The following is a 27,305-nucleotide window of genomic DNA, read 5'->3' as shown; positions in this document are numbered from 1 at the left end:
AGAGCTGAAGGACTTCTCTAGCGTATTACAACTCTAAGATATGTACGAATATATTATTAAGTTTGTCAGTATTCGAACTCGGGAGCTCTTCCACGGTAGCCAAATGCCCGAACCACGAGACGAATTAATAACAATTTGTTACATTTTTATTTTAAATATATATTTTTTTTATTTAATGTATTTTTTTCTTTGCATTTTACAATATGTATACTTAAGTTACAAATACAAAAAAAAACATTACATTTAACAAAATAATCACATAAAGGCATGGCCTGTGTGGGGTTTACTTTTATTTTTAATTGAAATAGAAGCTACCAGAAGAATACGATAGATATCAAAAAGTTGAGCGCTGAACACAATTTTTTTCTCACTAAAAATGAGGAAATTATAATAAAAGTATATTCTACTCATTAAAAAAATAAGCTATTTAAATCTGTTTTTTTATCCATTATTTCAACAAAAATTTTAATCGAAACATGTTCAAATAATGAATCTTTATCATATTGTCCTTATGAAATGCATTTAACAGTTTGGGAGCTATGAAAAATTAGTGTCTTTGCCCGAGTCTGGATTTCAAGTAAACTTATATATAATAATATTAATAGTCTTTGTCCTAGATCTATTATTTGTTTTAGGAAATAAATGTCTGGGCATAAAAACACATTTTAGACATTTCTGGTAATAGATTTCTCGTAGCTTCAAAAGTTCGGCTTCCTGAAATAATTGGTTGGAGGGAAAAGTTGAATTTTTGTAAAGTATAATTTTAATAATTCGTTTTTGAACAGTTTCTAATATGATTATTATTATCTTAATATGATTATTATAGGCTCCTCCCCATCCAATTATTCCATAAGAAAGAGAAAACTGTACAAGAGCATAATAAAACATACAATATTAACATTTGGTAACTTTTAGTACCTATAGAAATTTAAAATGAGTAGCAATAACAGTTACCGTTCCACAAATTAAACTGTTTTGTGAAACCGTTACAAAAAATCATAGTTTGGAGCAGCGCGAGCAAAAATCTGGCACGACCGGCAGCTGAAACAGTTTCACGAAATCAAATCAAACTGTTTCTGTAACGAAATACTAGTCAAGATATTATTAATCCACAAATTAAACTGCTTCGCGGAACTGTTTTTATGAAATAACTGTTAAGAGCAATGTGGGCAAAACCATGGCCGGGATTACATTTTTGTTTCGCTTAAAGAGTCGTGGCCATGATCAAACATAGCTGGAGGGGGGAGAGTAGACTCAGATCTTCTGAAATCTGAGACTACTAAACTGTTATTTCAGAGAAATAGTTTAGCGAAACATTTTTTTTGTGAATTAATAATATCGCGACTAATTTTCATTACAGAAACAGTTTAATTTATTTTTCTGAAACAATTTAGCTGTTTCTAGATAATACCGGTTTTAAAATAGCTATTTCATTTTTTAACCACGTCTAGTACACGTCTGTAGTTAAATTTTGTATTAATATAAATGAATACCTTTATTGGTTAGTTTGTAGAGTAAAAAAAAAATATTGAAACCCAAAAATTTAAGATAAAAAAAATGTCGAGTTCGATGAAAAAAATAAAGCAACCCGATTTTGACGAAAACGTAACAATTACTTAACTTAACTTTTTTTAATGTAATTGGCCTTAAATATGCCTTAAAATAAAAACTGCTTATTTTTGTTGGTTTTACAAAATATTCTAGTTCGAGTTGTCACATTTATTTCGTTTTGCTATTATTTGTTTTCTTGGTAAAAACAAGCACTTAAAACATGTGGAATTTTCACAATATTCTCGTTAGGCCAGATTTTTTGACATTCGTATTTTTATTTTAGTTTTCTGCGTGAATCAAAGCGGCTTTCTTGTGAAATTTTTGAAATAACCGAGTTTATTTTCGCTCGTGATCACCTGTGAGTAATGCATTCTATTGCAATTTTATTTTTCTTAAATCCACTGACCGACACTAATTTTAGGCCTTACATAAACACCAGACACAAAACACAATAGCATCGTGTCACCTTCTTATAGCTATTTTATTGTGTTGATTATTTCTGAGAAAAACAGATTGTGTATTTTGGCACCTGTCGGGTATTAAGCTTTCACTGAACTTGTTAAGATCCCGCCTTCTAGACTCGGGTTCTTGTGAACATGAATACGAGAACCACGTGGCTCAAACATGATATAAACTTACGTTAACACATTTAAAACGGGTACACGCGATAGAGATTGTTTAATTTTGTAATTTATTTTATTTATTTATTTTTATTTGGGAAAAAAACAACAGTTTTTGCATATATTGTATACAGAAAATAAGAATACAAATAAACGAAAATTGTGAAAACAGTCAATAAAAATTTTTCACAGTGGTGTAAGATATTGATTAAGTACATTACGGTATCAAAATAAAAGCAATTAACGATTGTTAGGCACTTAGAAGTTGCAAATAAAATAAAAATACATATTCTTATATACAGTTATAAAAATAAAGTTAATAGAAACAAAATAAATTTCTATTTAAAAAATAAGAAAAGAAAAAAGTTATATAAAAAATAATGTAAAGGGTACAAAAATATAATATTATAATAATGAACATACAAATACATACATAATTACCGACATCATAAAACTAAACGGGTGTACTGTCTATAAGGAATTTTCTATATTTCATATAGGAGAGATGAAAAATGTCTGCGTGACCGGAGAGAACAGTATTATAATAATGACATGCTCTAAAGAAAAAGTCGTTTTTCCTTGAGTTAGGTTTCCTAGGTACTGGCAAATTAAATGTAGTATGAAGTCTTGTTCTGTTGGGTACAAGGTAATGTTTCATACATTGTAGGAATTTCGACAGTGATAACATAGAAATGGGAGAATGTTTGCAAATTTTCTGATCAGTGTGAACTGAGATATTCTAAATCAGGTAGAAGAATTTGTGTATCTGGGAAGTATGTTTACTAGGGATGGAAAGACTGAGAAAGATAGAACAGGATGAACGGTGCACTGAAATCATCTTTGGCAAAAAAAAAATTATCGCAAGAGGCAAAACTAGCAGTTCACAATGGAGCTCTATTGCCAACTCAAATGCATGGGAGTAAAGTATGGAATTAGAAAAATAATGATAAAAGTAGGTTAAATGCTGTCGAATGCGATTCCTCACGCGATCATGTATGGTAAAACGATGCATGATAGGTGCACAAATGTCGAGATCCTTGACTTATGCAAGGCTGAGGCATGCATTATCGACAGAATCAAGAAAGAGGTGAATGGACAGCGAAAGAACGGCTAAAAAGATCTACGATGTGAATGTTGATGGATGCAGAAAACGAGGAAAACCGAGAAAAACATGGCACAATCAAGTCCATCAAATACTTGAAGATGGACATGTCATATCGAGTAGGAATAATCACCGTGCGTGCATTAGAAGATGTATGAATGTAGAGGAAGCGAGGTCTGTATGCAACGACAGAGTGATATGGCGTTCTATTATCTCTGCCTACCCCTACGGGAAAATGGCGGGATGGTTTGTTTGTTTGTTTTGTTTGTATCGAAAAGAACGTTAAAAAACATCGGCGAATTCAGTTCTTCATTAGTTTTTTCTCTACCTACTTTCAAGTATTTTAGTATGAACATAATGAAATTCGAAATTAGGCTTTTATTTTACGAGTACATAATAATGTAAATTTTAGTGCAAATTGTAATGAGATTTTCGCATGTGTTAATTAGAAAAGAATATAGTGTCTTATGCATTTATACATAATTAGATACGAATAAGGGAGTTATACATATCGTCGGCCCAACTTGTGAAACTTTACTCAGTGAAAACTAAATGCCACCTATATAACGCCCAAAACAAGAAAATTCTGAGTTTTAAGAATAGGTGTCTTAGAAGAATCTTGGATGTGCGGTGGCTTGACTTCGTAAGGAATGAAGTAATAAGAGAACGGACGCAGCAAACTCCGATGACAACTCTCCTCAAGCGAAGGCGATAGTCGGCTAGGCCATATACTGCAAATGCCTCCTGAGAGCCTTTACCACGCTTGCCTACTTTACAAGGTATCAGGTTCTCGATGTCGCGTCGTGGACGTCCACTGCTGACTGTTCGTCGGCAGTTTATGTCAGAACTTCGGGACGAGAACCTGACTTGGGATGACGCAAAGGAGTTAGCAGCAAGATAGATACGCATGAAGGCTCTTGGTGGATACCATATGCTCCTACTAGGGAGCGGACGTGGAATGATGAACTTGTAAAACTCGTCTCAAACTTACTTTTGTTCAGGGGAGAGTATTAAACAGTATTTTCTTCAGTAGCCAATGAAACGGAAGTTTTTTTTAAATATTTTTTTATTTAAATAATAATGACACACTACGAAGATACAAGTTTTAATTACATATTTGAAACCCTAACAGTTTTCAGTTTTCATAGGCGTTTTCGCCTAAGTATCATTTTTTACCTTTTGTGGACTCGCGAGTTTTACAAGTTAGGGTGACGATATATGATATAATTTTAGAAAATAAATTAAAATTACAATTCAACCATTGTTTATTATCTAATCTAAGGTTTACATAAGTTTTTTAAAGGTGTTATTCGTGAAACATAAAATGAAAATGAGACTTAATTATATGTGTCTCGTTCAGATGAGACTAAATTTTATGTGTATGTGGGTGTAAGTGGAATTATTAAGACGTTTTATTGCAAATTGAGACATATTCAACAATTTTTCACTGCCAAGGTGATTTCACTTTAAGTACCGTTGGCGCGGGAAAAGAGATATATATTAGTTTTGCAATGTGTGGAAAGCTTCATTTCCGATACAAATTTTCCGTAAAATGATTTTCAGATTATCTAAACAGGGAAACAGCCAAAAAATCAATTGAATTCATTGGAACAAAAAAAGGATACATTTTTGAGGACGGAATAAAGAAGTCTAACATGTGTTTACAGTGTGTTAAGTGGCCACTTAAACCAGCCAATGACAGGTCAGAGCCCTATAAATGCACAGACTTACATATTCCCTTCTCAAAAATGTTTTCCCTCTCTGTTGCAATGAATTTTAATCTTAATAACTGCCTAAAGAGTGGAATCCAGCCATGTCTACAAACGTTTGAACGTAATCAAAATATTGTTGATCAAACTAATGTTACAGTAACATATTTGAATTCACCGGAGTAAACTGCTGTTTTTATTTATTTATTTATTATTTATTATAATAGTCATTGCATTTAGCCGGTGGTTGGCAAGCCAAATGTCAAGAAAAGCAGTCGCCACAGTATTTGTAATTAAATTTTAACTTTTTTGTATTAGATAGGTACTCCTTACTATTTTGCAAATGCAATATATTGTATAATTTTTTATAGTAAACGCTGATTTTTTGCCAATGAACTGTATTTATTTGCGAGGAAAACTAAAAACAAACCGACACGGGCGTTGACTTAGAGATTACACACGCGTTGACTTATGACTGCGATAACTTAGCTTGTTCATAGTGATCGCTCAAATGCTTAGCATGCTTTTAAGCACGTCGATAGTTATTTGTAATCACTCAATCGAGCTACTGGTATCGTTTTAAGAAACATTATTTTCTAACATAAGTCACAATTTTTCTAATCGGGTTGTATTACAATAAGAAGTTCAATTAAAAATTTTAATACAAAGTCAATTTATGTTTTCTGAATTAAAAATAAAAAATTTACACATTTTTTTTCTAAACATGTTTAATTACAGGTTACCGGCGAAGATACATTAAATTTTTATACAAATCTATACATTTTCGTACATAAATACCGATTTGACTTAATACCGTCTCGATATGTACCGATGAAAACATTGTTTGGTTAAGTTTTTTTTTAATATTTTATTTTAACAGATATATGTACTATTTAATATATATTTATGGTTTTTAGTACAAAATTTTGACCAATCTCTTCCAGTCTTTTGACCAGTCTGTTTTTTGATTGTCTGGAAGATATTGCTTTTAGCAATAAGTCCGCTAAAGTAATTATTCTTCGGACTTAAAGTTTTAAATGAATGAACACGAGGACATTTTTTTTTTAATGCAACAAATTAGTCAATAATGTATTCTCCTTCATTATTTTACAACAATAATTCGAAGCATATTCACTGTACACTGCGCTAATATCGCGAGAATTTTTGACAGCTTTATTCCCTCAGTAAAGAGGTGTCGAAAATGTTCACTTTCGTCTACTTGACATTACATTTTGAACGCTTGTAATCAAACAAAACAATAAATGTTACGTAAAAGCAAATGCAATAGGGCAGAAAGTTTTCTTTCGCGCTCATTTAAATTTAAATTTGAAATAAAATAGACACAGCTAATGATCGCGCCGCTTGCCCGTTGGCAGATGAACGCTCGAAATTGTCTGGTTTGCGAAATGTGTTATCTTTATGCTTTGCCACCGAACCCTAATTCAATGATTGCAATTTCCTACCTTGCACTGGGGTTATGATACCTTATTATTTGGAACTTGTCTCGCGGCAGTCAGGATCAGATTAGATCCTGGGGTCATGAAGGAGGGGCATTTGACGTGGTACCTACCCACAGTAAGAAAAGCAACATCTTAACCAGGGCCCAGTAGGCAGCAAATAAATCCAACAAAGTAAATGTAGCTTAACCAGCTAAAATATTTTTTCTCTTGGTCAAGAAGTTTTTTTTTTAAAATAAATATTTACACTCTTAAGATTTACCCAATTTTTAGTGTTTTAGTAGGGCATTTTCAACAAGTTTGTGATGGTTTATTACCTATTTAAAATTTAACTCTCATGACATTTCTGTAGAATGTTGGTGGAGATTCTGCGATGCAAACTAAATAAAAAAAATAATAAAAAATACAAACATAACTTCATCATCATTCCCTTTCCGAACCTAGTGGTGTATAAGGCACTAAATTGGTACACCAACCGCAGCGTATCTTGATTATTTTTTTATATATGAAAGTAAGATGATCAGGCTTACTCTTCAGGTGCCAGTCAAGAGACTATGAAATATTCCAACGTAAAAACGCCTGAGGATAATGATGACTCCTAGCTAAAGCATTTTTTATTGAACGTGGAGGGATAAACATCTGGGATAATAATTCAGGTGACCCCATTACCCACTGTACATAGCAATAGCCCAAATCTAATTGAGTATTCACTAACAAAATATTGTGTCAAATTATTATATTTATATATTTGCTTACATTCTACTGACAGTGATTGATTTTTGTACAAAAATACAATATCTCTAATTATTTAAATATACACTGGAACCTCTTTACACAAAATTTACTCTACTTTCTGCACACGACTGTAAAAAAAAGGAAAAATTAATGGATGCTATGAACTAAAGATTCATGGGGAAAATACAGATGAAGTAAAAAAAATAATATTTAGGGTTAATAATAAAAAATAAGTTAAAGTTTGCATCACATTTTGAGTGTATCAAAAAAAAATTTCTAAAAAGGTAGGATTTTTAATTATAAATTTTTAAAAAACTTCCATTATCGTTCCAAACCATAAATTATCATTTCAAAAAAAATAATATTAAATATTATTTGGACCATGCTATTTTGAAACCGTGTAAAACAAATGCTTCAAATGTGGTTCCAGTCTATGCTTCAAATATTTACTTAAAGTGATATTAAAATAGAACTAAACAAATTTAAAAACCAAAGTGCAATAGTCACTACAGTAAAAATTAAATAGTTTAAAAAATATTTAATACATACTTACAGTTTGAGAAACAAAGACGTTTATTTTTATTATTTTGCTGTTCATTCTTATGAACAATCTTTAGAAAGATTTTTTCGGATGGATCAGTTGCATATATTGGCTACTAAAACAATTTGTTCGTGTGCAAATAGAATTAAGAATACACTTTTGTGCGTAAAATACAACCAGAATCCTAGATGAGTGTTTTTGACTCGATGGCTACTCTCAGGTAAAATTCTGATAAAAAAGAAAATTCTATATTAGCACTTCTTGTTATTATTTGCCTACCATGTTTGAGGTCCCAAGTTCGGTTGTTGGAAATGTCGAAATGAATTATTGATTTAAGTTGGTTTAACCCTGCATTAGAGTCACCTATAACAATGCATATTAGCAACTGTTTAGACTGTCTAGGTACTGCGGCGCCTTCGAAATGTTTACGGCTAGACGGATAAACTCATCCGCTACCCTACTTTGCCAAAGAGCCTGGAGCCTACGGCAATGCCTAAAAAGCTCCAACAATACACTTCTCCAAGCCACTGCAGAATGGATCTACTCACCCCTGTTGAAGAAGTGGCTACAAATTATGAAACCGCCATAAGGACATCTAAAAGATTTCATTTTATTTCTTTCTTGTAAAAATTCATCTTATTTGTTTACTGTTAATTTAGTTAGGTTGTTATTATTTATTCTTATCTGGCGACGACTTTATCAAATTTATAATCGAGATACACTGCATTTGGCGTACCAATGCGTGCCCGAGGCACCGTCTTGTGCAGATAGGGAAATGATAACAGTAAAGATACATAGTTTTTTATGTGACCGAACATAACATAAGCTCTTAATAGTGTGAATAACTAGACTTAGATAAATATCCTTAGAGTAATAATACACCACTGGCTTATAGAGCCGGCCATATGGACAAAAAACCATTTTATGATTATCAACCACAGTTAGCTACAGTTTACAGCAATAAAACTGGCTGTAGGTACTCAGGTCGAGAATTGCAAGCGCAAACCGAAACCATCTGTTATACGTTGTCATTAAACTAAAAACCGAACCAAAAATTTTAACGCTTTTGTTCTATGCAATAGACTTAAAGGGCTTCTCTAGTGAATTATTACTCCGATTAAATATCTGTAATTGCAATTTAAATTCAGTAACGGAAATTTTTATACATAACTAATGAAAAATTTACTGTAGCGGTGATCGGTGATATCAGAAAGTATTTTAAATCCACTCAGAAATAAGTGAAAATATATTTTTAACACAAGTGGTATTATTAATAATATTGGCAGTTCAACTTGATTGCCAAGAAAAGTGAATGTAGTCATTTTCAAATTAATTAAATTGGTAAGTAGCTATTAAGCATCCAAATTTATTGTTTTTGGCAAGCAGAAGCTTCGAAGAAAATTTTAAGAAAACATTTCACTTTGACTCACTGAGTACACATTTTTTGGCAAAATTTGAGTCATCACATACAGGTAGTTTGAAAAACATTATTTATCATACAGAAAATTGCATACATTTTTATACATCGCCGGTGACAGATATAACTCATTAAATAAAGATTTACGGTGAGTGACTTTATGCCACTAAGTTATATATTTTTCAACAGTCTCTAGCGTGAAACAATCACTTATTCAATTATGCGATCCAAATCAGTTATTTACTTTTTCTTCTTCTCTAGAACTGTGTGTCCAACTGTCCCGCAATCTTTTTGGTGGTCTTTCGGGGGGTCTGCTGCCAACTGGTATTGCTGCCACTATTTTCACCACTCTTTCTGAATCTCCTTTCTCTACGTGCTCTCTCCAGAAACCTCTTCTTGATCTTCCCCATCGCACATCTTCGACGCCGCAAATCCTTCTTATTTCGGAGTTTCTTACTCTGTCTCGGATTGTCGTTCTAAAATGGGTCAGAGAGTTTTCATTTCACTGGTTCTGGGGTGGCTTTTTGTTCTTAACTCATTGAAATAAAACCCAATTTTTCATACAAAAATGCATTTAAATAACGAAATACCGTTAATATGTATAACAAAACCATTTTTGTCCCTTATGAAGTCAGTCTGTCTGTTTTGTTTTTTGAAGCCGCGCAACATTTTTCGCGACGGAGCGTAACATATACATACCTAGTATGTATTTTTTTTTTTTTTGTTTTTACGAGTTATTATTTTTTGGTCCCTTGGATTTTGTTATATCGCGGCTCTAATGTACATACATGATACGAATAGGAAGCCTGATTATGTTTGTGGACCTCAGTAAAAGAAAGCATGGATATAAAAGAGACCTCTTTACGAGAGAAATATGTCCGGGTTCATTGGGCTCCCTTATTCCAGGTTCGACTGAACTGAAATATCTCGTAACCATTTTTTTTTGTGAAAACTGTAATACTTAACTGAAATATATTTGTTACAGGGACTAAGACCCGTTAGTTTTCAATTATTGCTATTTTTACAATAAATAATGACAGTTTTTCTAAAACTTCTTCTTCTAGTGCCTTGCCGGGTCCCCCGAAGTTAGTGATCACTACAGCGAAAGCATATGTATCTGTCTTGAGATAATTTTACATTTTGCACCTAGGACGACTGCTTATTGATGTACTCGCCGTAGTGATTCCTGGGAAAATATGACCAGAGTGGGTTCCCGTTGCGTTCTCTGGTGGATTTTCTGTCGTGGTTACCTTCCCTTAGCTGGTTGGTTAGTTTTGAGTTTCTGATACTGCAGCAGGATTTTTGATTGATTAACAGAACGCTTTTTAGGAAGGTCTGCCAACAAAATCAATTGGTAGTTACGCGGTAGTATCGCGGCAGTATCACTGACAATAAGCATAACGTGTTTTATCGTTGTGCGGCCTCAAACATCGAGTATTGTAGCATCCATCTAGTAGTTTTAATTTGATAACATTTGTTTTGTGTTGATATAATGGTAGACATTATAATTTTTTTAAATAAAAAGTCGAGTTTTCCAATAAAAGATTTAATCATTACAAATCAAGAACAACTCAACAAAGGATACAAATAATAAGTTCTTATAGGTTGTGTTGTTCAAAAAGCATGTACGATTTTATAATAATATAACATATCTCTTTATGCTAACAATATGCTATTTTAAGATCAAAGTATTTAAACTATCCAGAAAGTACATTGATGTGAAGCGACTATTAATAGATAGCGAGTAAGTGATACAAACATGGGATTACATTGGGTAGTTTGTACGGAGATAACTAAACACCGATTTCCTAGTGGGAGCATTTAAACACCGCCAACTTTATACACAGAGGGATTACTATTATAAGCGATATTATTTTATGAATCAGACAATTATTACACATCTAAATTTGAGAGAAAAACAATAAATGCAAAATTTATTTTGTTCCACAGTCCTTAACTGAAATAAGTCAATAATTTCTCCAATTTCTGATCTCAATACGCGCTGTGATGAGAAAAATGTAAATGAATCATAGTTACAGCAGCCCACAAAGACACAGTCACTACATTTCCTGGCACGCCTGCAATGCGTAAATCCACAACAAATAATTTAACAATATAATACAAAAGAACTAAATAAAATGTGACGTAGAAATATTTAGAAGATTTACGAGAATAATGCACTTCTAGTCTTTTGCGTCGATAGATTTGGTGACTACTGTTTCGCTGTGTGATAATTTCAGCGTACGGTAAGATTGATCTATTAAAACATCGTCACAAAAATGGGAAATTGAAAAGTACATTATTAAAACAATACCTTACTGAACGATACAGCATAGCGCCGATAAAAAACTCTGCACTTAAGTTATTGTATGATCTCAATAAAACATCACCTTTTATAGATCAGAGGAAACGATTTTTTAACTCGATTGAAAAATGTACAAAGCGGAAAACATATTAGAGTAGGTAGAATCACGACAAGCTGAAATAGATCTATCGGAGAGTGTCGGTTTAGATTGCATCGATGTCCACATCATCGGCTCCATCTTCATCGTGGTGGACCTTGGGTTTTGCTGCTGCAGCTGCGGCCTGAGCTTGGATCTTCATGGGCGTCGGGAGAGCACGGTCATCATATTTTATCTAAAAGATCAAACCAACGTTTAAATCACAGAACACTTAACCAAACAACAACAGTTTATATTTGAGAAACGAGTTTATAATGAGTTGAATATAATTTTTCTTAGAAATATTTCATTTTATATATTTATTTTGAATCTTGAAATAGGGCATACATAAACATATTCTTAAATGTGCTCTAATAATAACAAAGTACAGTAAAACTCCCATCCTCCGGATTAATGAGTGCCAGATGTTATTGATTTTGAAATACAGCGAATTAGAATCACATCAAAAACTTACTTAAATGCGTCCGGCAAAGTTAATTGCACAATCAAATTAAAATTGAAAACTTCTCTTTTATTTTTTATTTCCTGATAACGATTTAAATATGTCTCAATTAGGATGACTGGAGTTTGGATAAACGGAGTTCTACTGTATATACATATATTTCATTGACAAATTGTTTAACACATATATTATGATTAACAAATTACAACAGGAATGGGGGACATTTCAGAGAAGGAGATATGGAAATCTAGGTATTTGCAGGGCTTAGGCCTGTCATTGGCTAGTTGAAGTGACCACTTTACACACTGTGTAACATTCACCATTCTGCCTAAAGTTATTAATGTTAGCCTAAAGTTTGAATGTTTGATTTTTTCTTCAGATCATCATCATACCCCTCCCTATCCACACCTGATGGTGCAGAGGGCACTGCATTAAAATACTAAATGCAGTGTATATCGATCACCTGTTACATGAAGGTAAGTAAGGTGATCAATCTTAGGCTTTAGGCGCCAGTCCAGGTTACTACCTGTTTGGTCAATATTGTGTATCGACCTTCCCAGGAATCGAACCCCGAACGTCACTGCCAACCACTACACTACGAGGCAGACTTATTTTCACACGATTTCTTTATTCAGGATTTTTCCTGAGAACAGCCATCTATTCAAAACCACTCGTCCGGGATTCTGGTTCCGTTTCACAAACAGAATTGTATTCTTCAGCCATCCAGACACAGAGATAAGAAATATAACAGGCGAACAAAATAGGATGGTAAAAATAGTTTTTATAAAAACTTTACTTCGAATGAGAAAAATTACAATATCTTACAGATGGAAAAATATATTTTTAAAGAATTCATCACACTATCAATGAGGAAGTTCAGTGCTACAGAAAATTGGATACAAAAAATGTTTCCTTACATGTGGAAAATATTAGAGCATATAATTATAGAGAAGTTTCTCAAAAATGTATTTAAAAAAAGAATAAAAATGAACTACTTTCAACTATGTCACAAGTTCTCCCAAATCAACCGATGTACTTCAGCATTGTTATGTGTTGCGATAGATTTCAGGTTTCCGGAAAGCTAACTCACCAGTCAGGACAACTCACTGACAACTAGTGACGTCACGGGCGGAGTATTTACAAAAATCATAGCAATAATACATGACATGTAATGACTCAGTGGTCTAATTACTCGTTACGTATATACGATGTTTCGGGGCCAGACCCCGAAACTTTAGAAGAACATTCTTCGTGGTAAACTTATAAAAAAAAATTCTTATAAATATTTTCCAAAAACAATTTTTTTTAATGAAAAAATATCCATTTTACAATCTGAAAATGGAGTACATCCTTGGTTTCTCGGACTAGCATCCCTTCCATAAACCCCTACCCCTCCTCTAAACAGCCGCTTCCCTTGTCCGCGTCTGGTGCGCATCGCTTCGTTGGTCAAATACGTTTTTATCTTATTTTTTTGTAGGGTAGGTGTTTGTAAAAGGGATGCTAATCCCAAAAATTAAAGATTTGCTCCATTTTAAATAGTAAAAGTTTTTTGAAAAAAATTTTTAGATTTTTTTTTTAATTTCACCATCAGGAATGACCCCCTGAAGTTTTGCGTTCTGGCCCTTAAAACACCGTGTATAGAAGTATATTTTGTATTAAGTAAATAACCTCCCCATTGCTAGAAAAATTCATCGTAAAATATTACTAATATGCAATAATAGAGACAATATTCCCGATGACATATTTAAAGCTGTTAAAAAAACAGCTGGCTGCTCTCAAATATTGGTTAAAGCCGATAGGTAGAAACATGCAGGATTTTTAGACTGCTAATGGAATTTCCGATGATACCTCAAGGTCATCCTCCTGGTCCTCGTTGTCGGTGTCGGCCTCGTCCTCCTCCTCCGCCTCCCGCAGCCAGCGCAGCAGCGGCTCCGCCAACTTCCGCATCTCTTGAGCCAGCTCTTTGGACACGTAGCGCCCCTTCACCTTGTCAGCCCACTCCAGTACGGCGCCCTCCTCCAGAATGTCCAGATCGTACAGCAACTGTGTCAAATAAAATATATCTTCAGACATTATGAACAAACAAAAGAATACATAAAACACTTTGACAGGGCCATTGTACATGTTCTGTGCAGTTTATATTTGTATATATATTTTTTACGTGTAATGAAGAAGTTTAGTGCTACGGGAAATTGTATATAAAAAATGTTTTCTTGGGAGTAGTAAAAATTACAGCATTTAATTGTAAGCTGAAGTTTTTCAAAAATGCATAAAAATAAACTGATTAGAAACGTCGGGACTTTAAGTGTTCGCGAGTTTGCAACTAACAAATTATTGCGCTGTTACGATGGTATGACAGCATCATGATTTCAGCCGGCAACAAATTTCCGGTTTCTGGGGAAGCCATGTTTTTCGATGTTTAGCCTGTTTAGACTGACAGTGCTTTGACATAACCTTATTGACATTTGAATTGTACGAGGTTCCACTGTTAAACGTCAGAAACAAAAATAAACTGTGCATGTCGATTCTAAAAATTAATCCGGTCAAACAATGTCGTAGAAAGCGAGCAAGTCAGCGTTTGGTACAATAAACGTCAGTTAAAAACACATTTTCTTTGCTTCTTGTCAGTTATGTTTCACAATTCGCAGTTATGGTGAGGATTTTCAAAATTAAAAACTTTGAAAAATCATATTGACGATAACATGATAAAAAAATTATTTAAAAACCACTGAACTTCCTCATTATTATAAATAAAATAAAATATCTCAACAAAGATAAAGAAATTCTGAGAAAAGTCTAAACATGACTTTTCAAAATTAAAAACTTTAGTTATATAAGTGATATTTGTAACAACTATCGATTATATCAAACTCTACAAGAAAAAAACCTACGTAAAATTAAAAAGTTTAAAATATTGAATTAAGAAAAAAGAAGGTATTATTATCCCCAAACCACAGATAAATGTTGGTACCTTAAGGATGCTGGCGGTTTTGGGAAGTAGGGTGTCCTTGTGCAGAGCTATGACCTGCTCCAATCCCCCAAGGAGCGAGCGTTGTGCCTTCATGTCCTGGTGAGTGAAGCGGAGCAGCAGGAGACGGTGCTTCCTGACCTCGGCTGCGATGGAAACGGAGAACAGGAGCTCAGCGAGGAGCAGGGGCGCCTTGGATTTGATGTCCAACCTGCGCAATTCATCACCATCAGAAAATATGCATTTGTAACAGTGGCATACATTCCGTATAGGCAAATAAGCAGCGCCTACCCTTCTAGATTATTGTATAAATCATCATACCTTTGTCCACACCCGATGGTTCACAGGGCAGTTCAGGTCAACGTTACTCAGTTCTAGACATGGCCTGCTACCAACAGGTAGCTGTTTAATTTTTAAAAAAAACAAAAAATGAAAACTCCAAAATTTTTATTGCAAAAATGAGATTCAAATCATATTTTTATATAAGAAAAAGACATAGATTTCAGTAAAACCAGGTGGTCCAAGAAGTATAATTTTTTTTAAATATTTTCAGTCGCTGCTAGGTACGTAGGTGAAATAATTCGGTCAGAATGTCACCCGTGTCAAAAAAAGCTTCAACTGTTTGCCTTCGCAAAGATGAAAGAATTAAAGGCAAATAGACATTCAAACATAGGCAGAATGGTGAATGTTATAATTTGTAAAGTGACTACTTAAACCAGCCAGTGTTAGATCATACGCCCTGTAAATCCCTACACTTCCCGTATATAAAATGTTCTTCACTTCTGTTGATATATTAATATTAATCTCAAGGGAGTTGAATCCAGTTCTCGTCTACAAAAATTTGGATAGACTCAAAATATTGTTGATAAATTAATTTTAATGAGAAACTTAGTTTTGGTGTAGTTCTATTGAGACTACATGTTGAGGCACTAATTCCAACCATCAACCATTCCTGTTTCTAAATATCTGTATTTAAAAACATCTTTTGCTTACCGTAACACGACATTACAGCACTGTCTCGAGGGATTTTTTAGCGGTCTTTATAAGGGTTAAAAAAAAAATGCAACAATCCAGAAGAGCAACATAAAAGTACTATCTAGTATCAGTTGGAATTGAAACTAAAGCCTTTTTGCAATCTATTGACATCTGTCTACACTGTACCTCTCTGCCTCGGCGAGGATCTCCTTCTGCACGGCTGCAGTGTCCAGTTGCCCTGCGTCCCGGCGCCCCTTGATGAGGTCATACAGCAGATCCATGCGCTGTTTCTCGCTCTTCTCGTTGTCGTCCGTCAAGGTCATGTTCTTGGCTCCCTCCGTCAGGTCCTGCAGCCGAGCTCGTACCGCCTCCTCCGATACATCCACGGCCCACGTGTCTTCGTCATCTTCCTCCTCTTTTCCTTTCCCTTTGTCCTTTGAAACCTAAAAAAGGACATTTCAAATAAGACGACTTCATAATCAACGGTGAAGCATTTAACATGTAATAGGCGTAAAACGTAAAAAGACATATTGCAAAACTGAAAAAAAAAGCAGAGTTTTCATAATAGAATGTTCATGAATAAAATTCTTGTTCGTTTATTTCAATCTGCCGACCCTTATGTATAGGAGTGACGAGCGGAGAAACGGCTTGATGATTTGCTTTTTAAAATTATATTTTCATTTTCGTATTTCTCTTTTCACATCTAAATATTTGTAGAAAATAAATTGATCTGCAATCGAATTTATCCATATACGGTCAAAATGACTTATTTCATATAAAATTACATGCCTTTTTGAATATTTTTTTAAGGTTATTTAATTTGTATTACAAACATATCGGTATGAAACAGAAAATGAGCTAACCTGAGAAACAAGTTTGGGTATCTCGATGCTGTGATCTTGGTCAATACTCTGGTCGGTGATGTCTCCCTGTGATGTTTCCCCGTTGCTGGTCACGGAGCCCTTCTTGGAGCGCTTGCTGCGCTTGCCCTCACTGCCGGTAGTAGCCTGATTATGAAGGGGAAGATATAGATCGATTGCATATAATATGTAAAAGCAATATTTATTCTAACATTCGACATGTCAGAATCCTCAACCGTGGTTGGTCCCGTAGCTAGTGTCGCAGACTCACGGATCAAAGGTCGAAGGTTCGAACCCCGCTCTACCAAAATTTAATTCCCATGTTCTAATAGTAATTTATTTACAACTCAAATACATAATTAATAAAACACTTTGTTTTTAGACCACGTGGGTGTATTTCAATGCACTACTAGTTTCGAAAGACACAGTTCCTTCCATCTACAGATGTTATTATAAACTAAACATAAATATACAGAAATGAAAAATCTAGGTACTGACTGGGTCGGGAGGGGCTAATAAAAGAGTGGGAGGGGGGGGTTTATAAAATGGACAAATATTATAAGTAATGGTGAGGGATTTTCAAATATAACTTTATTAATTCTTGTTTTTTCCAATTTTTTTTTTTGTAGTTCTAGATTTTAGAAGTTATTTCATTATATGGTCTTTACTTGTTCTAGAATAAAAGGAGTTTGATTTCATATGAATCAAAAGAATGGATTTCATTCAAATATTTAAATTTCTCACAGTTTGGCCGATGTACTAATGGTTACAATTTCCACATTGGATCTGGTATAAGCCACTTCCATTTAAAATGTCTATTTTTGATTTTGAATTTTCAAATTTTTTTCCTAAATTATTATTTGTATAATACGCGGGTTGAATATGTGAAGGAAAAAATTTAATATTTTTGTAGTTAATAGGCCAGTATATAAAATTTTTCAGCAAGATTTATCAACTTATTATGTGCTTAGTATAAGTATTAATCCAACAATTTATTTCTAATTAAAACTTTTGATATTTTTTCTATTAGTTCGTTATTATATCCATTACTTTTAGCAATTTGTTTTATAATATTTAATTCATGTTTGTATTTTATAGTACTTAGAGGTATATTGATAATTCGGTTAAGCAAAGAATGAAAGCTAGACATTTTATGAGAGATAGGATGTGAGGAATCAATCTATTTATAACTTGTTAAAAAGGCCCCAAGATTCATATGTTTGGATAAATCATAGGAACGCAAATATGTCATTCTTTAAAGTTTGGATTAGATCAGTTGCATTTCCTTAATGACGTTAATAATCCTTATTAGAAAAAATACTATTGATAAAAAAAAAACAAACCTGTCCGGAAACAGGAGCATTGGGTGGGTTCTTGAGTATAAAGGTGTTGAGTTTGTGGTTGAAGTCTAGCGCGCCGTGGAAACCACACGCCTTACACCCTTGGGAGATAACGCCCTTCTTGGCGCTGACCAGTAACTCAGTTTCCGGGTTGTCGCACTCCGGACACAACACAAACTTGCGGATGAACCTGGAATCACACACCACATTGATAGCATAGCACTTCTTGCCCGAGTTTCAGACAGTACTGGTGCATCCATCAGTCAAAATGATGGAAATTGCGATAAATCTCTCTTTTGGATAACAATTGCGGGGTGGGTCTGCAACAAGCCTCACTTTTTCCCTCCACTCATTCCTGCCCTCGGTCTTTGCCCATCGGCGAAGCTGCTGCAGCGCACATCCTCGATCATTAATAATATGATAGAAAATACAAAAGAAATGCACAAAAGCCAAATAAAACAAACAATGAATTATTCAACAATATTTTGAGTATGTCCAAATTTTTGTAGACAGGGACTGGATTCAACTCCCTGGGGAGCTGTTTATATTAACATATTACAACAGAGATGAAGAAAATTTAAGAGAAGGCAATAAAGAAGTCTAGGCATCTACAGGGCTCATGACCTGTCAATGGCTGATTTAAGTGGACACTTTACACACTGTGTAACATTCACAATTCTGCCCATATTTGAACATCTATATTCCTTCAATTCTTTCATCTGTTGATGTTTGTGAAGTTAAAGAGCTGAAACCTTTGTTTATGCGGGTACATGAAGAAGTATAGAAATTGAAAAAATAACATTTTCAGGCGTGGCCTAGTATGTAGGTGAAATAATTTAATTAGATGAATTTCACCCGCATAAATAAAGGTTTCAGCTCTTTAACTTCACAAACATCAACAGATGAAAGAATTGAAGGAATATAGATGTTCAAATATGGGCAGAATGGTGAATGTTACACAGTGTGTAAAGTGGCCACTTAAACCAGCCATTGACAGGTCATAAGCCCTGTAGATGCCTAGACTTCTATATTACCTTATCTTAAATGTTCTTCATCTCTGTTGTAATATGTTAATGAATTATTCATTACCCACCTAAAAACTTGCCGATATTATTTTCTTAAATTTATCAAATAACATATTACAGGGCAGGATATCGCAATATAAAGTGACAGTTATGAGGAAATAAGAATCATATTTTCATTTTTATGTTCGTTTCCTATAGCTGAAAGATCCTTTACTTTGGAAGCCAACTACAGCTTAATCTAATTCAATCTTAAGCAAAAAAAGTTACCCGTCCAGAAGATCTTGTAGCTTGGCAGCATCGTGACTTCCGTTGACAATGAATCTTTCATTTTTCACATCGAACTGCGTCTGAGCTCCGAGTTCGCATCCGAAGAACTTGGTAGGATCTAAAACCAAAAAAAGATACTAATTCAGCATATGTATCGCTACCAAATATATTACATACTTTTTTAATGCTTTCATATTGTAAAATTATCGTTGCTTCCATCGGATGTCTGGTATGCTTCGCAGATATTAATTAAAAATAACTTAAATCGCTTGTAATTATAAAAATAATTTTGCAACATATAATGGAAACGGATTTTTTTTTTTTCATACATATTTTGTGATTGTACCATGCCGAACTGCAACACGGTACAAATAAGTCAATATGTTAAACTTAACTTATCTGGATAAACATAGTCAACAATTAGTCGAATCCCGTATTTTACTTCTTCAGTTTGATCCTCCCTCTGGCTCTAGTCAAGAATCGTCGGAAGCTTCGCCCTGTCTGGATCAGGCCGAAAGTGCCTCCTGCTTGACAGACTGCTGTGTAACCAGGCCCCTAGACAGGGTGCTGAGACAGTCTAAGCGAGTAGGTACCGCACCTGCTAGTCAGAGTCCAGTTGCTTGTACTAATCAAACCTTCTAATTTCTACATTCCTCACAAAATCAAACCGCAGCACACTCGGAGAAAAATTTGTGAACAAATCATTTAGTAATTGATACTCACACGTGGCGGGTCTTCCGATAGCCTTGGCCACCTCACTCATGTTGACGATGACAGTCTTGATGCCGTTCCCCTTGCCCTCGACCTTGGCACAGATCCGCGGCATCTTGTAGCGGTAGAAGGCGTCGGAGACGCTGCGATTCACATTCACCGAACCCATCTTGAATGGCCTTTCTCGTCTCTTTTGGAACTATTAGTGTATTGAATCCCTCCTGCTTCGTCTAAAAAAAATTACAAAATAAGAGTTATTATTCACATGCTATTGCAATTTTTGGATTACTATACATATGTCTATATACTATACACTAGCTGACTTGACAGACGTTGTTCTGCCCGAACGTTGGTTTGCCTGCTATTAGCTTGGAAAAAAACTTACCTGCGTACTTGTTTATGATTGAATTCCAAAACATAAAATAATTCATTTTCAAATATATAATTCTTTTTGTAAATGTCAAACTCAACCCATCGCACCAACAGGGGTGCACTTTATTCATAAATGCGATTTTCAAAGATGTATTGAATGGCAGTTAATATTTTTTATTTATTTAAATGCCTTTTAGGCTTTTACATGTTTTTACATGCATATATACAAATAAAGACAGACATGTATTTTACACAGAAGTACCAAAAAATATATATTGATTTTTAGAAGAAAAAGAAAAATATCAAAAATATCATCTTTACATATTAGTATAAAGTGGAATAAACAGACGTGCATTTTTAAATATGAAGACAGGAATGCACTTAACACAAAAAAGGAGCAAAAAATAAAAATTAATTAAGAAGAGAAAGAAAAATTAAATAATAATAAAAAATAAAAAAATCATTACGAATTAGTAGACAATATATGGGGATACATAATAATACATACATATATTGCAGTGGAGAACAGTAGTACGGATTTTGGTATAGGTTATATTAAAATAATCTTAAAATTAGAAGTTAGAAAAATACTAATTTAGAATACAGATATAAGTCAATAAACGGTAAACAATTGAAATCAACATAGTATTATTTAGGTATTACAATTTGAAGATAGTAAATTGATACATTATCTTTTAAAATTCAAAAGTGTTGTATTAAATATATCTTCGTCATTTGCGTATTCATTTACAAATGTATGAATTCTCCTTATTGGCGAGTGTGCAGTGTGCACAGTAGTTTGTTGTAGATACATTTACATAGAATATTTTATTAAATGGGGTAACCCGGCCCGGAACTCGCAAGTTAATTAGTTGTAACAGTTCAGAAAAATCAAATATTGAATTTAATATTTTAAATAAAAATTACAAATCATTCAGTTTTCTTCTATTTTCTAATGTTTGTACATTTAATTATTTATTTAAGTATGAGTAATTAATATCTTCAACTGATATACCTAATTTAAAATAACGAAACCTAAAAATTTATGTTGAACTCTTTCAATATTATTTATATGTACTTTATAATATGGTGACCATATAACCGAGTTGTATTCAAGTTGGCTACGTACTAAAGCAATATGTAAAATTTTCATTACATAAACCGAGTCAAAATTTCTGATCGTTCGCAACAAAATACACAGAATGCAATATTATTTTAGTATTACTAAAAATCCAGTAAAAAGAAATAAATGGAAATAAATTATAAGGAATTTAAGGAAATAATCTAATTGGGATCCATAAAAAGCTAGTTTTGTTAGTAAACATTCAAAAACAAACTTTTTTTATATACAACAAAACAACATTTTTTTTTTTCTCGTCGAATGCAATCCTGGTAGGTCGATGAAAAAAATATTTGTGCTCCTTACTTTTTTTTTACAGATTCGATTTAAAATTTGAATATGTACAAAAACGCGCATAACAAAGATCTACATTTTACTGAAAACCGCACGTAAATCGGTTATGCCGTTTAGGAGTTTAGTAACATCACACGTACAAAAGAATTATATATACAAAGATATATAGGTATGTCCAGAAATTGAGTCCTGTTTGTATTTCTTGCCATCGCAGTTTCAGCATTATGAGTTAGCTGACTGCAATGTACGCTTCGTGATGCTTGTTTAAAATGTTGAATAAAATTGAATATCCAGCCATTTGTGGAATAAGGTCTGTAATTAGTTTCCTTAATGCGAAGAACATTAAACCAGTCCACGTTCATCAACAGAACTGTGAGGTGTACGGATAACATGCGATTCAATGGTAAGGAGATGGGTTAGACAGTTCGATGAAGGCCATGATAACATGCGCAAAACTGCGATGGCAAGAAATGCAAACTGAACTTACTTTCTTGATATACCTTTTACTATTTTGATATATTTTTATTGAAATAAAATTTCATGATTAATAATGTCCTTTTCCAAGCACAAAATTATTTTTTTTGCAACGCACTAAGAGTTTAAATTAAAAATGACTGTAAAAAAATGTTTTCAAAATGTAATAAAAAAATTACGCATATATAAATAAATATTACATCAAGCCACGGACAATCATTACCAATCAACCATAAAATTATAATTAGATAAACAGATAAAACACAAAAAAAAGAAAACCATTGTACAAAACTGACCTTATGAAAATAAAAGGGTACGGCTGCAATGTTGGAGAAGTGAGTAGGAGTAATGCGGCTAAGGGCGGGAGAGGAGGAGCATGGGGGGGCGGGGGGCGCTTGGCGACGGTGACAGAGGCACTGGGCCTAGTGACAAATTCATTCGCTCGATTCCATACAGCGCTTGTACAGCTGATAGTCACGTCTCTCTAAAGGGCTGCAAAATCCGGTGTCTGCTACTTAAAAATTTTGATGTTCTGTAAATAAAAATTAGATTCAAATTCATATTTCATATCACAATTTCTCGGTTAAACTACGGAAAAATGGAGCTCAGTGCTATATAAGCACCTGACGTCACTGCGGGCTGTGAAGATCTATTGTGACGGGTCCGCATAAATTAGTGCTCGCCCTTCAAGCCTACATCTTTAAAGAGTCTGGCTACCGAGTAAAGGGCAATTTCTCATAGATATTGCTAAAGCTCCCCCTCCGAGCCCAGATGCATCTGGCTACTAAAAGTAGGGGGCGAGCGCTCTAACATCCCCGGGTTTAACCAGTGGCCCCCGAGGATGCGGCTTCTTTTGTAATATGAATCATCACATTCACATATAATGTGTATAGATTTTTCATCATCCGCACAGCAGAACCTTCATCTAGAAGTTTCCGAAACTTAGAAAAAGAAAGAAAGAAATAAGATAATTGGTAACAGTAAATTACACTTGGTTTTTGTGAAATATTTTACTCAAAACCACAAAAAAAAATTTTTTTTGATAAATAGGAAACATCTGATGGGAAGGTATAAAATTCATCAAATGCAGTGCATCTCGATCACTTCATTACATGAAGTAAAAATGAGTATTAAAAAAAAAAACATTAAATGTAGACCTTGGCAGGAGTCAAACCCTGGACCTCACGCACGGTAGCCAAATATGAATACCATGAGACAACGAGATATGCACTTTTAATTCACATATACATAATATGCATTCCATGTCCACTTCCTTATTGGAGCTTAGTGTCCAAAAATAACCTCGGTGCTATTGAATCTCATCATTCAGAAATGAGCCAATTCGGATAGTATCATTTTTTATGTTCCTAGTGTATATCTTCGACATCATCAGCACAGACTGCTTTACCTCCCGGCTTCCAGAACAAACCAGTCTCTGGCTATGCCGAATGGAACAACAGTCAGGCAGTTCAACATGATGACTGTGGAGATCAACATCTTTCACATCGGTGAAACTTTGTTTAAGAGGCAAATGCTCTTGCTATTGGAGAGTAATATGCGCTCATAATATCGAGCCATTACTCGAGGGTTCCTGGCCCGATACGTTGTCCCAATTTAACGTCTTAAATATTGTTTTTATTTGCAATGTTATATTGGTTCAATAAAAGTTAATTTGAATTCCATTTTCGCTTCCTAATGGAGCTTCTCAGTTTCTCTGTCGAAACATGCGCTGTCGGTACGAGCGCTGCCAGTGTTTAATGCAATTTGCGAGGGTTTTGTAACCAAGAGGCGGTTTTGATTAGTCCTGTGCTTCCAAGAACTTAAGTTTTTACAGTACTGAATACTCACCGATAACCGTTAAACAGGTTAAAGCGAGTCATGCACGATGCGTTGGATAACGCAGTTGGGGGTCCGGTGCACGTGTCTCCTCTCTGTACTGATGTCTCTGTAAACAATAGAGAATACAAAAATTAAAATGACATTTCTGTTAACATGAAAGAATAGAAAAACTGCAAACCGTTACTACTGCGCGCTCCAGAAACAAGTAATACTAAACTAAACTACGGTCAAACCAAATCTGACCTGCCTCCGAAACCTGGATTATGAGAAAAACTACTGAGGGAACCATTGCAGCGTTCGAGAGAAGTATCCTCTCGAACTAAAGAGTAGTCTGTGCCTCATGCGAGAGAAAATAACCGTTAGTGTCGTCGCTACTAAAGGAAGCTATGTGACATCTACAGAGCCCCTGATATGATCAGCTCCACCAAGGCGGGGAGCTCGAGGTGATTAGTCATATAATTTGAATGGACGCTGATAAACCCTATAAAACCCCTTACTATCTCTGTGGCACGAGGACGACTAAGACTTTAGAAAGGCCCAAAATGCGATGGATGGACTGCATGAGCGCGGATACGACAACTTTGGAAGTGGGGAACTGGAGAGGAAGGGCAGCAGACTGACAAGAGTGGAGGAGACTACCACATCTCATCATATTAATTGAAAGTCATATCCAATATAATTTCTTATAAGGTTTCTTTTCAGTAACAATGGGAGTTTGTTATTGTATTATTAATTCAGTTGCACAGAAGAATAGGGGAATGCAGACTGAGATGGTATGGCCATTTAGCGAGACATGAAGAAAATGGGGGGCGTACGGCGCTTAAACTTCACGGTTGACCAAGTGCCCATGTGGTGGGATGCTGTAAGAAGGAAGATGGAGGAAGCCCAGTTTGATGAGACGATGGCCCAAAGCAGGAGACTGTGGAAAGGTAGGACAAGGAGAGCTGGCCTCAAATGAAATAGGATAAAGGAGAGGAAGAAGAAGAGAATCCCAGTGTTCATCTATTTTTATAAAACCGTTTCTTTTCCCGGACATGAAATCATTTATCTTATTCTGAAGAGAATAGATTTTAAAATTTATAACAAATATAGTAAAAATGGTTCTATTTATTTCGCTTTTCCTAAAATGAGAAATTTCGGTGCTACGGGAGATTTACATATTTTTTTTTATTTTTTTTTAACGGTTTTAATAAAATTGAACTACTTTGAAACATCACAAATTCATGTGAACAATAAACCAATCATTTTTAGCATTGCGTTATGTGTTGTGAAAGATTTCCAGTTTCAAGGTAGACATTTTTTTCAACATTTAGTGTATTTTGATAGCTACAGGGTTCTACTTTTAAATAGCAGCACAATTCACCGACGACAAAATGTGGTGTCACGGATTGAGTAATTTTAAAATTACAAAACTTTAAAAAATCATAGCGATGATAATATGATACAGAAATGTTTTTTTTTAAATTTTTGATTACTTTGATAGTCTTTTAATGGATACTTTTTCTTTAAAAAAAAAAGAGAACCACTGAAGTTTCTCATTACACCTAACCATAGATTTTGTCAGACAAAGCAAATTTGAATATTGACACAAAAATTTTATCAGCGGTGTGCTTTATATTATTTATGTTACCAATAACAATAACATGAAATCATTTAAAAACATTCCAAATTTTCTTATAAAAAAAAAATTGAGTTGATAGTGTAAATTTATCGATAGCCATTTATAATTGCAGAGTTAGAATATTATGATTAAACCAATCCGGTACTAAAAGGCGAAGAAGTAATATCCAAATCATTAATAACTACAAAAAATTGCACCTATTGCTATCCATCTGGAAATATGAACATGGGAAAATAATTACTATCTTACCTTTCTAGAAGAAAGCGGAACATTTGCACATAATTTATCAGCTTCAGTTTAAAATTTAAGATGTTCAACCAAATTTTATTTGCCTCATTTGAATTCAGGCATAAGCGAATTCAATTTGTATAAAAACAATACTGATCAATTTCAATAATTATTTCACAAAACAGGCATACAGGTGTTTTATAATATGATACATATTGTAACAGTCCTGGTATATTGCAACAATAAACTAACTGTTACATTGTTAATAATCAGTTTCAAAACTGGGTGAGAAAAATTGTTTATACAATTGAATAATTATGAACAAATCGCAGTATTTAGTTAATAATACTATCTTAAATATAAAATAGCAATGGAAACAGCTTTGGGGAAGCTCCCAAAACTCTAAAGGAGAAGAAGAAATTCTTGCAGCCAACATTAATTTGTAGTTAAAAATACTAATGGTCACAAACTAGTCCTTGAAACTATAAAAAATAGAACTTTAGAAGTGTATACTGATGATTGTCTACAGCTGAGTAAACAAAAGTCAAAAAGAAAATATTGACATGTCATTGTTTTAGCAATTTTCAAAAACGTATTTTTTGCTGGGGAGTGTGAGGTAAATAGGCCACGGAACAAAAAAAACATACCCAAAATATTTTAAGGACAGTAAAAAGATCGCCATTTCAAAAACTGCAAATGCAAATTGTAAATTTTGCAATTCATTAAAAAAAAAATGTAATTTCAGTTCAAAAAAATAATTGAGAACTCGATGGCGTTGGCAGCGACGTAATAACTACTGAACACCTTCCAAACTAATAAGTGGAGTTCGGGGAAATTCTGCTGAAGAGATCGGGAGTCAAGGCCTCGAGTCGGGTCAGGGTCGAGGTCGGGTATTGTGCAACACCGGCAGTGGCCGCGCGCGCACCGCACAACGTCTGCATCGCGAATACAAGACAATTTGCACCACCTGCATAAATTTGCAATCATTTTCGCAAAACGAGTTATGACCACACAGGGCCGATTTAGTTTTAAGGTCATTTAGAACCTCCATTGAAATTAGGCGGGTTCGCGATGTTTTGTCCAACACATCATCTAATTATCTGAGTCAATATACTAAAAGTCAACTTTTAAAATAATGCATCAGTAAGGGTATTTTAAATGAGTTTTTTTTATGA

The 27,305-nt window shown here is 34.2% G+C and overlaps 1 protein-coding gene across 2 annotated transcripts; it reads right to left on the bottom strand.

The window, feature by feature from the left end:
- Positions 1-10,662: 10,662 nt before the first annotated feature.
- On the bottom strand, positions 10,663-26,284 carry eIF5 (eukaryotic translation initiation factor 5). 2 transcript variants are annotated; one of them, XM_088232209.1, is made up of 11 exons: positions 26,152-26,284; positions 24,291-24,387; positions 22,739-22,974; positions 20,195-20,412; positions 19,472-19,589; positions 18,183-18,369; positions 16,843-16,986; positions 16,166-16,422; positions 15,008-15,215; positions 13,885-14,079; positions 10,663-11,769 (listed from the first exon to the last, which is right to left on the bottom strand). In XM_088232209.1, the coding sequence occupies exons 4-11, from the start codon at positions 20,349-20,351 to the stop codon at positions 11,641-11,643; spliced, it is 1,395 nt and encodes a 464-aa protein (XP_088088335.1). In that variant the 5' UTR covers positions 20,352-20,412; positions 22,739-22,974; positions 24,291-24,387; positions 26,152-26,284; the 3' UTR covers positions 10,663-11,640. The 2 variants fall into 2 exon arrangements, with proteins under 2 accessions (XP_088088335.1, XP_088088334.1); XM_088232208.1 differs by lacking the exon at positions 26,152-26,284 and having other exon boundaries at positions 24,291-24,396.
- Between the last annotated feature and the right edge of the window lie 1,021 nt (positions 26,285-27,305).

The sequence above is a fragment of the Micrasema longulum genome, unplaced genomic scaffold, assembly GCF_059751315.1.
Source record: "Micrasema longulum isolate JH-2025_06_02 unplaced genomic scaffold, ASM5975131v1 h1tg000955l, whole genome shotgun sequence".
NCBI lineage: Eukaryota > Metazoa > Arthropoda > Insecta > Trichoptera > Brachycentridae > Micrasema > Micrasema longulum.
Note: the sequence above shows the minus strand (reverse complement) of the source record. Positions and strands in the feature narration are given on the sequence as shown.

Bases quoted from the DNA above. Each gene is read 5' to 3' on its own strand.
- eIF5 (XM_088232209.1), bottom strand. From the start codon at position 20,351: ATGGGTTCGGTGAATGTGAATCGCAGCGTCTCCGACGCCTTCTACCGC. The intron at 14,080-15,007 runs GTACCAACATTT...TATTTGACACAG, and splicing joins AAACCGCCAGCATCCTTAAG to TTGCTGTACGATCTGGACAT. The intron at 11,770-13,884 runs GTATCATCGGAA...TTGATCTTTTAG, and splicing joins ACCAGGAGGATGACCTTGAG to ATAAAATATGATGACCGTGC.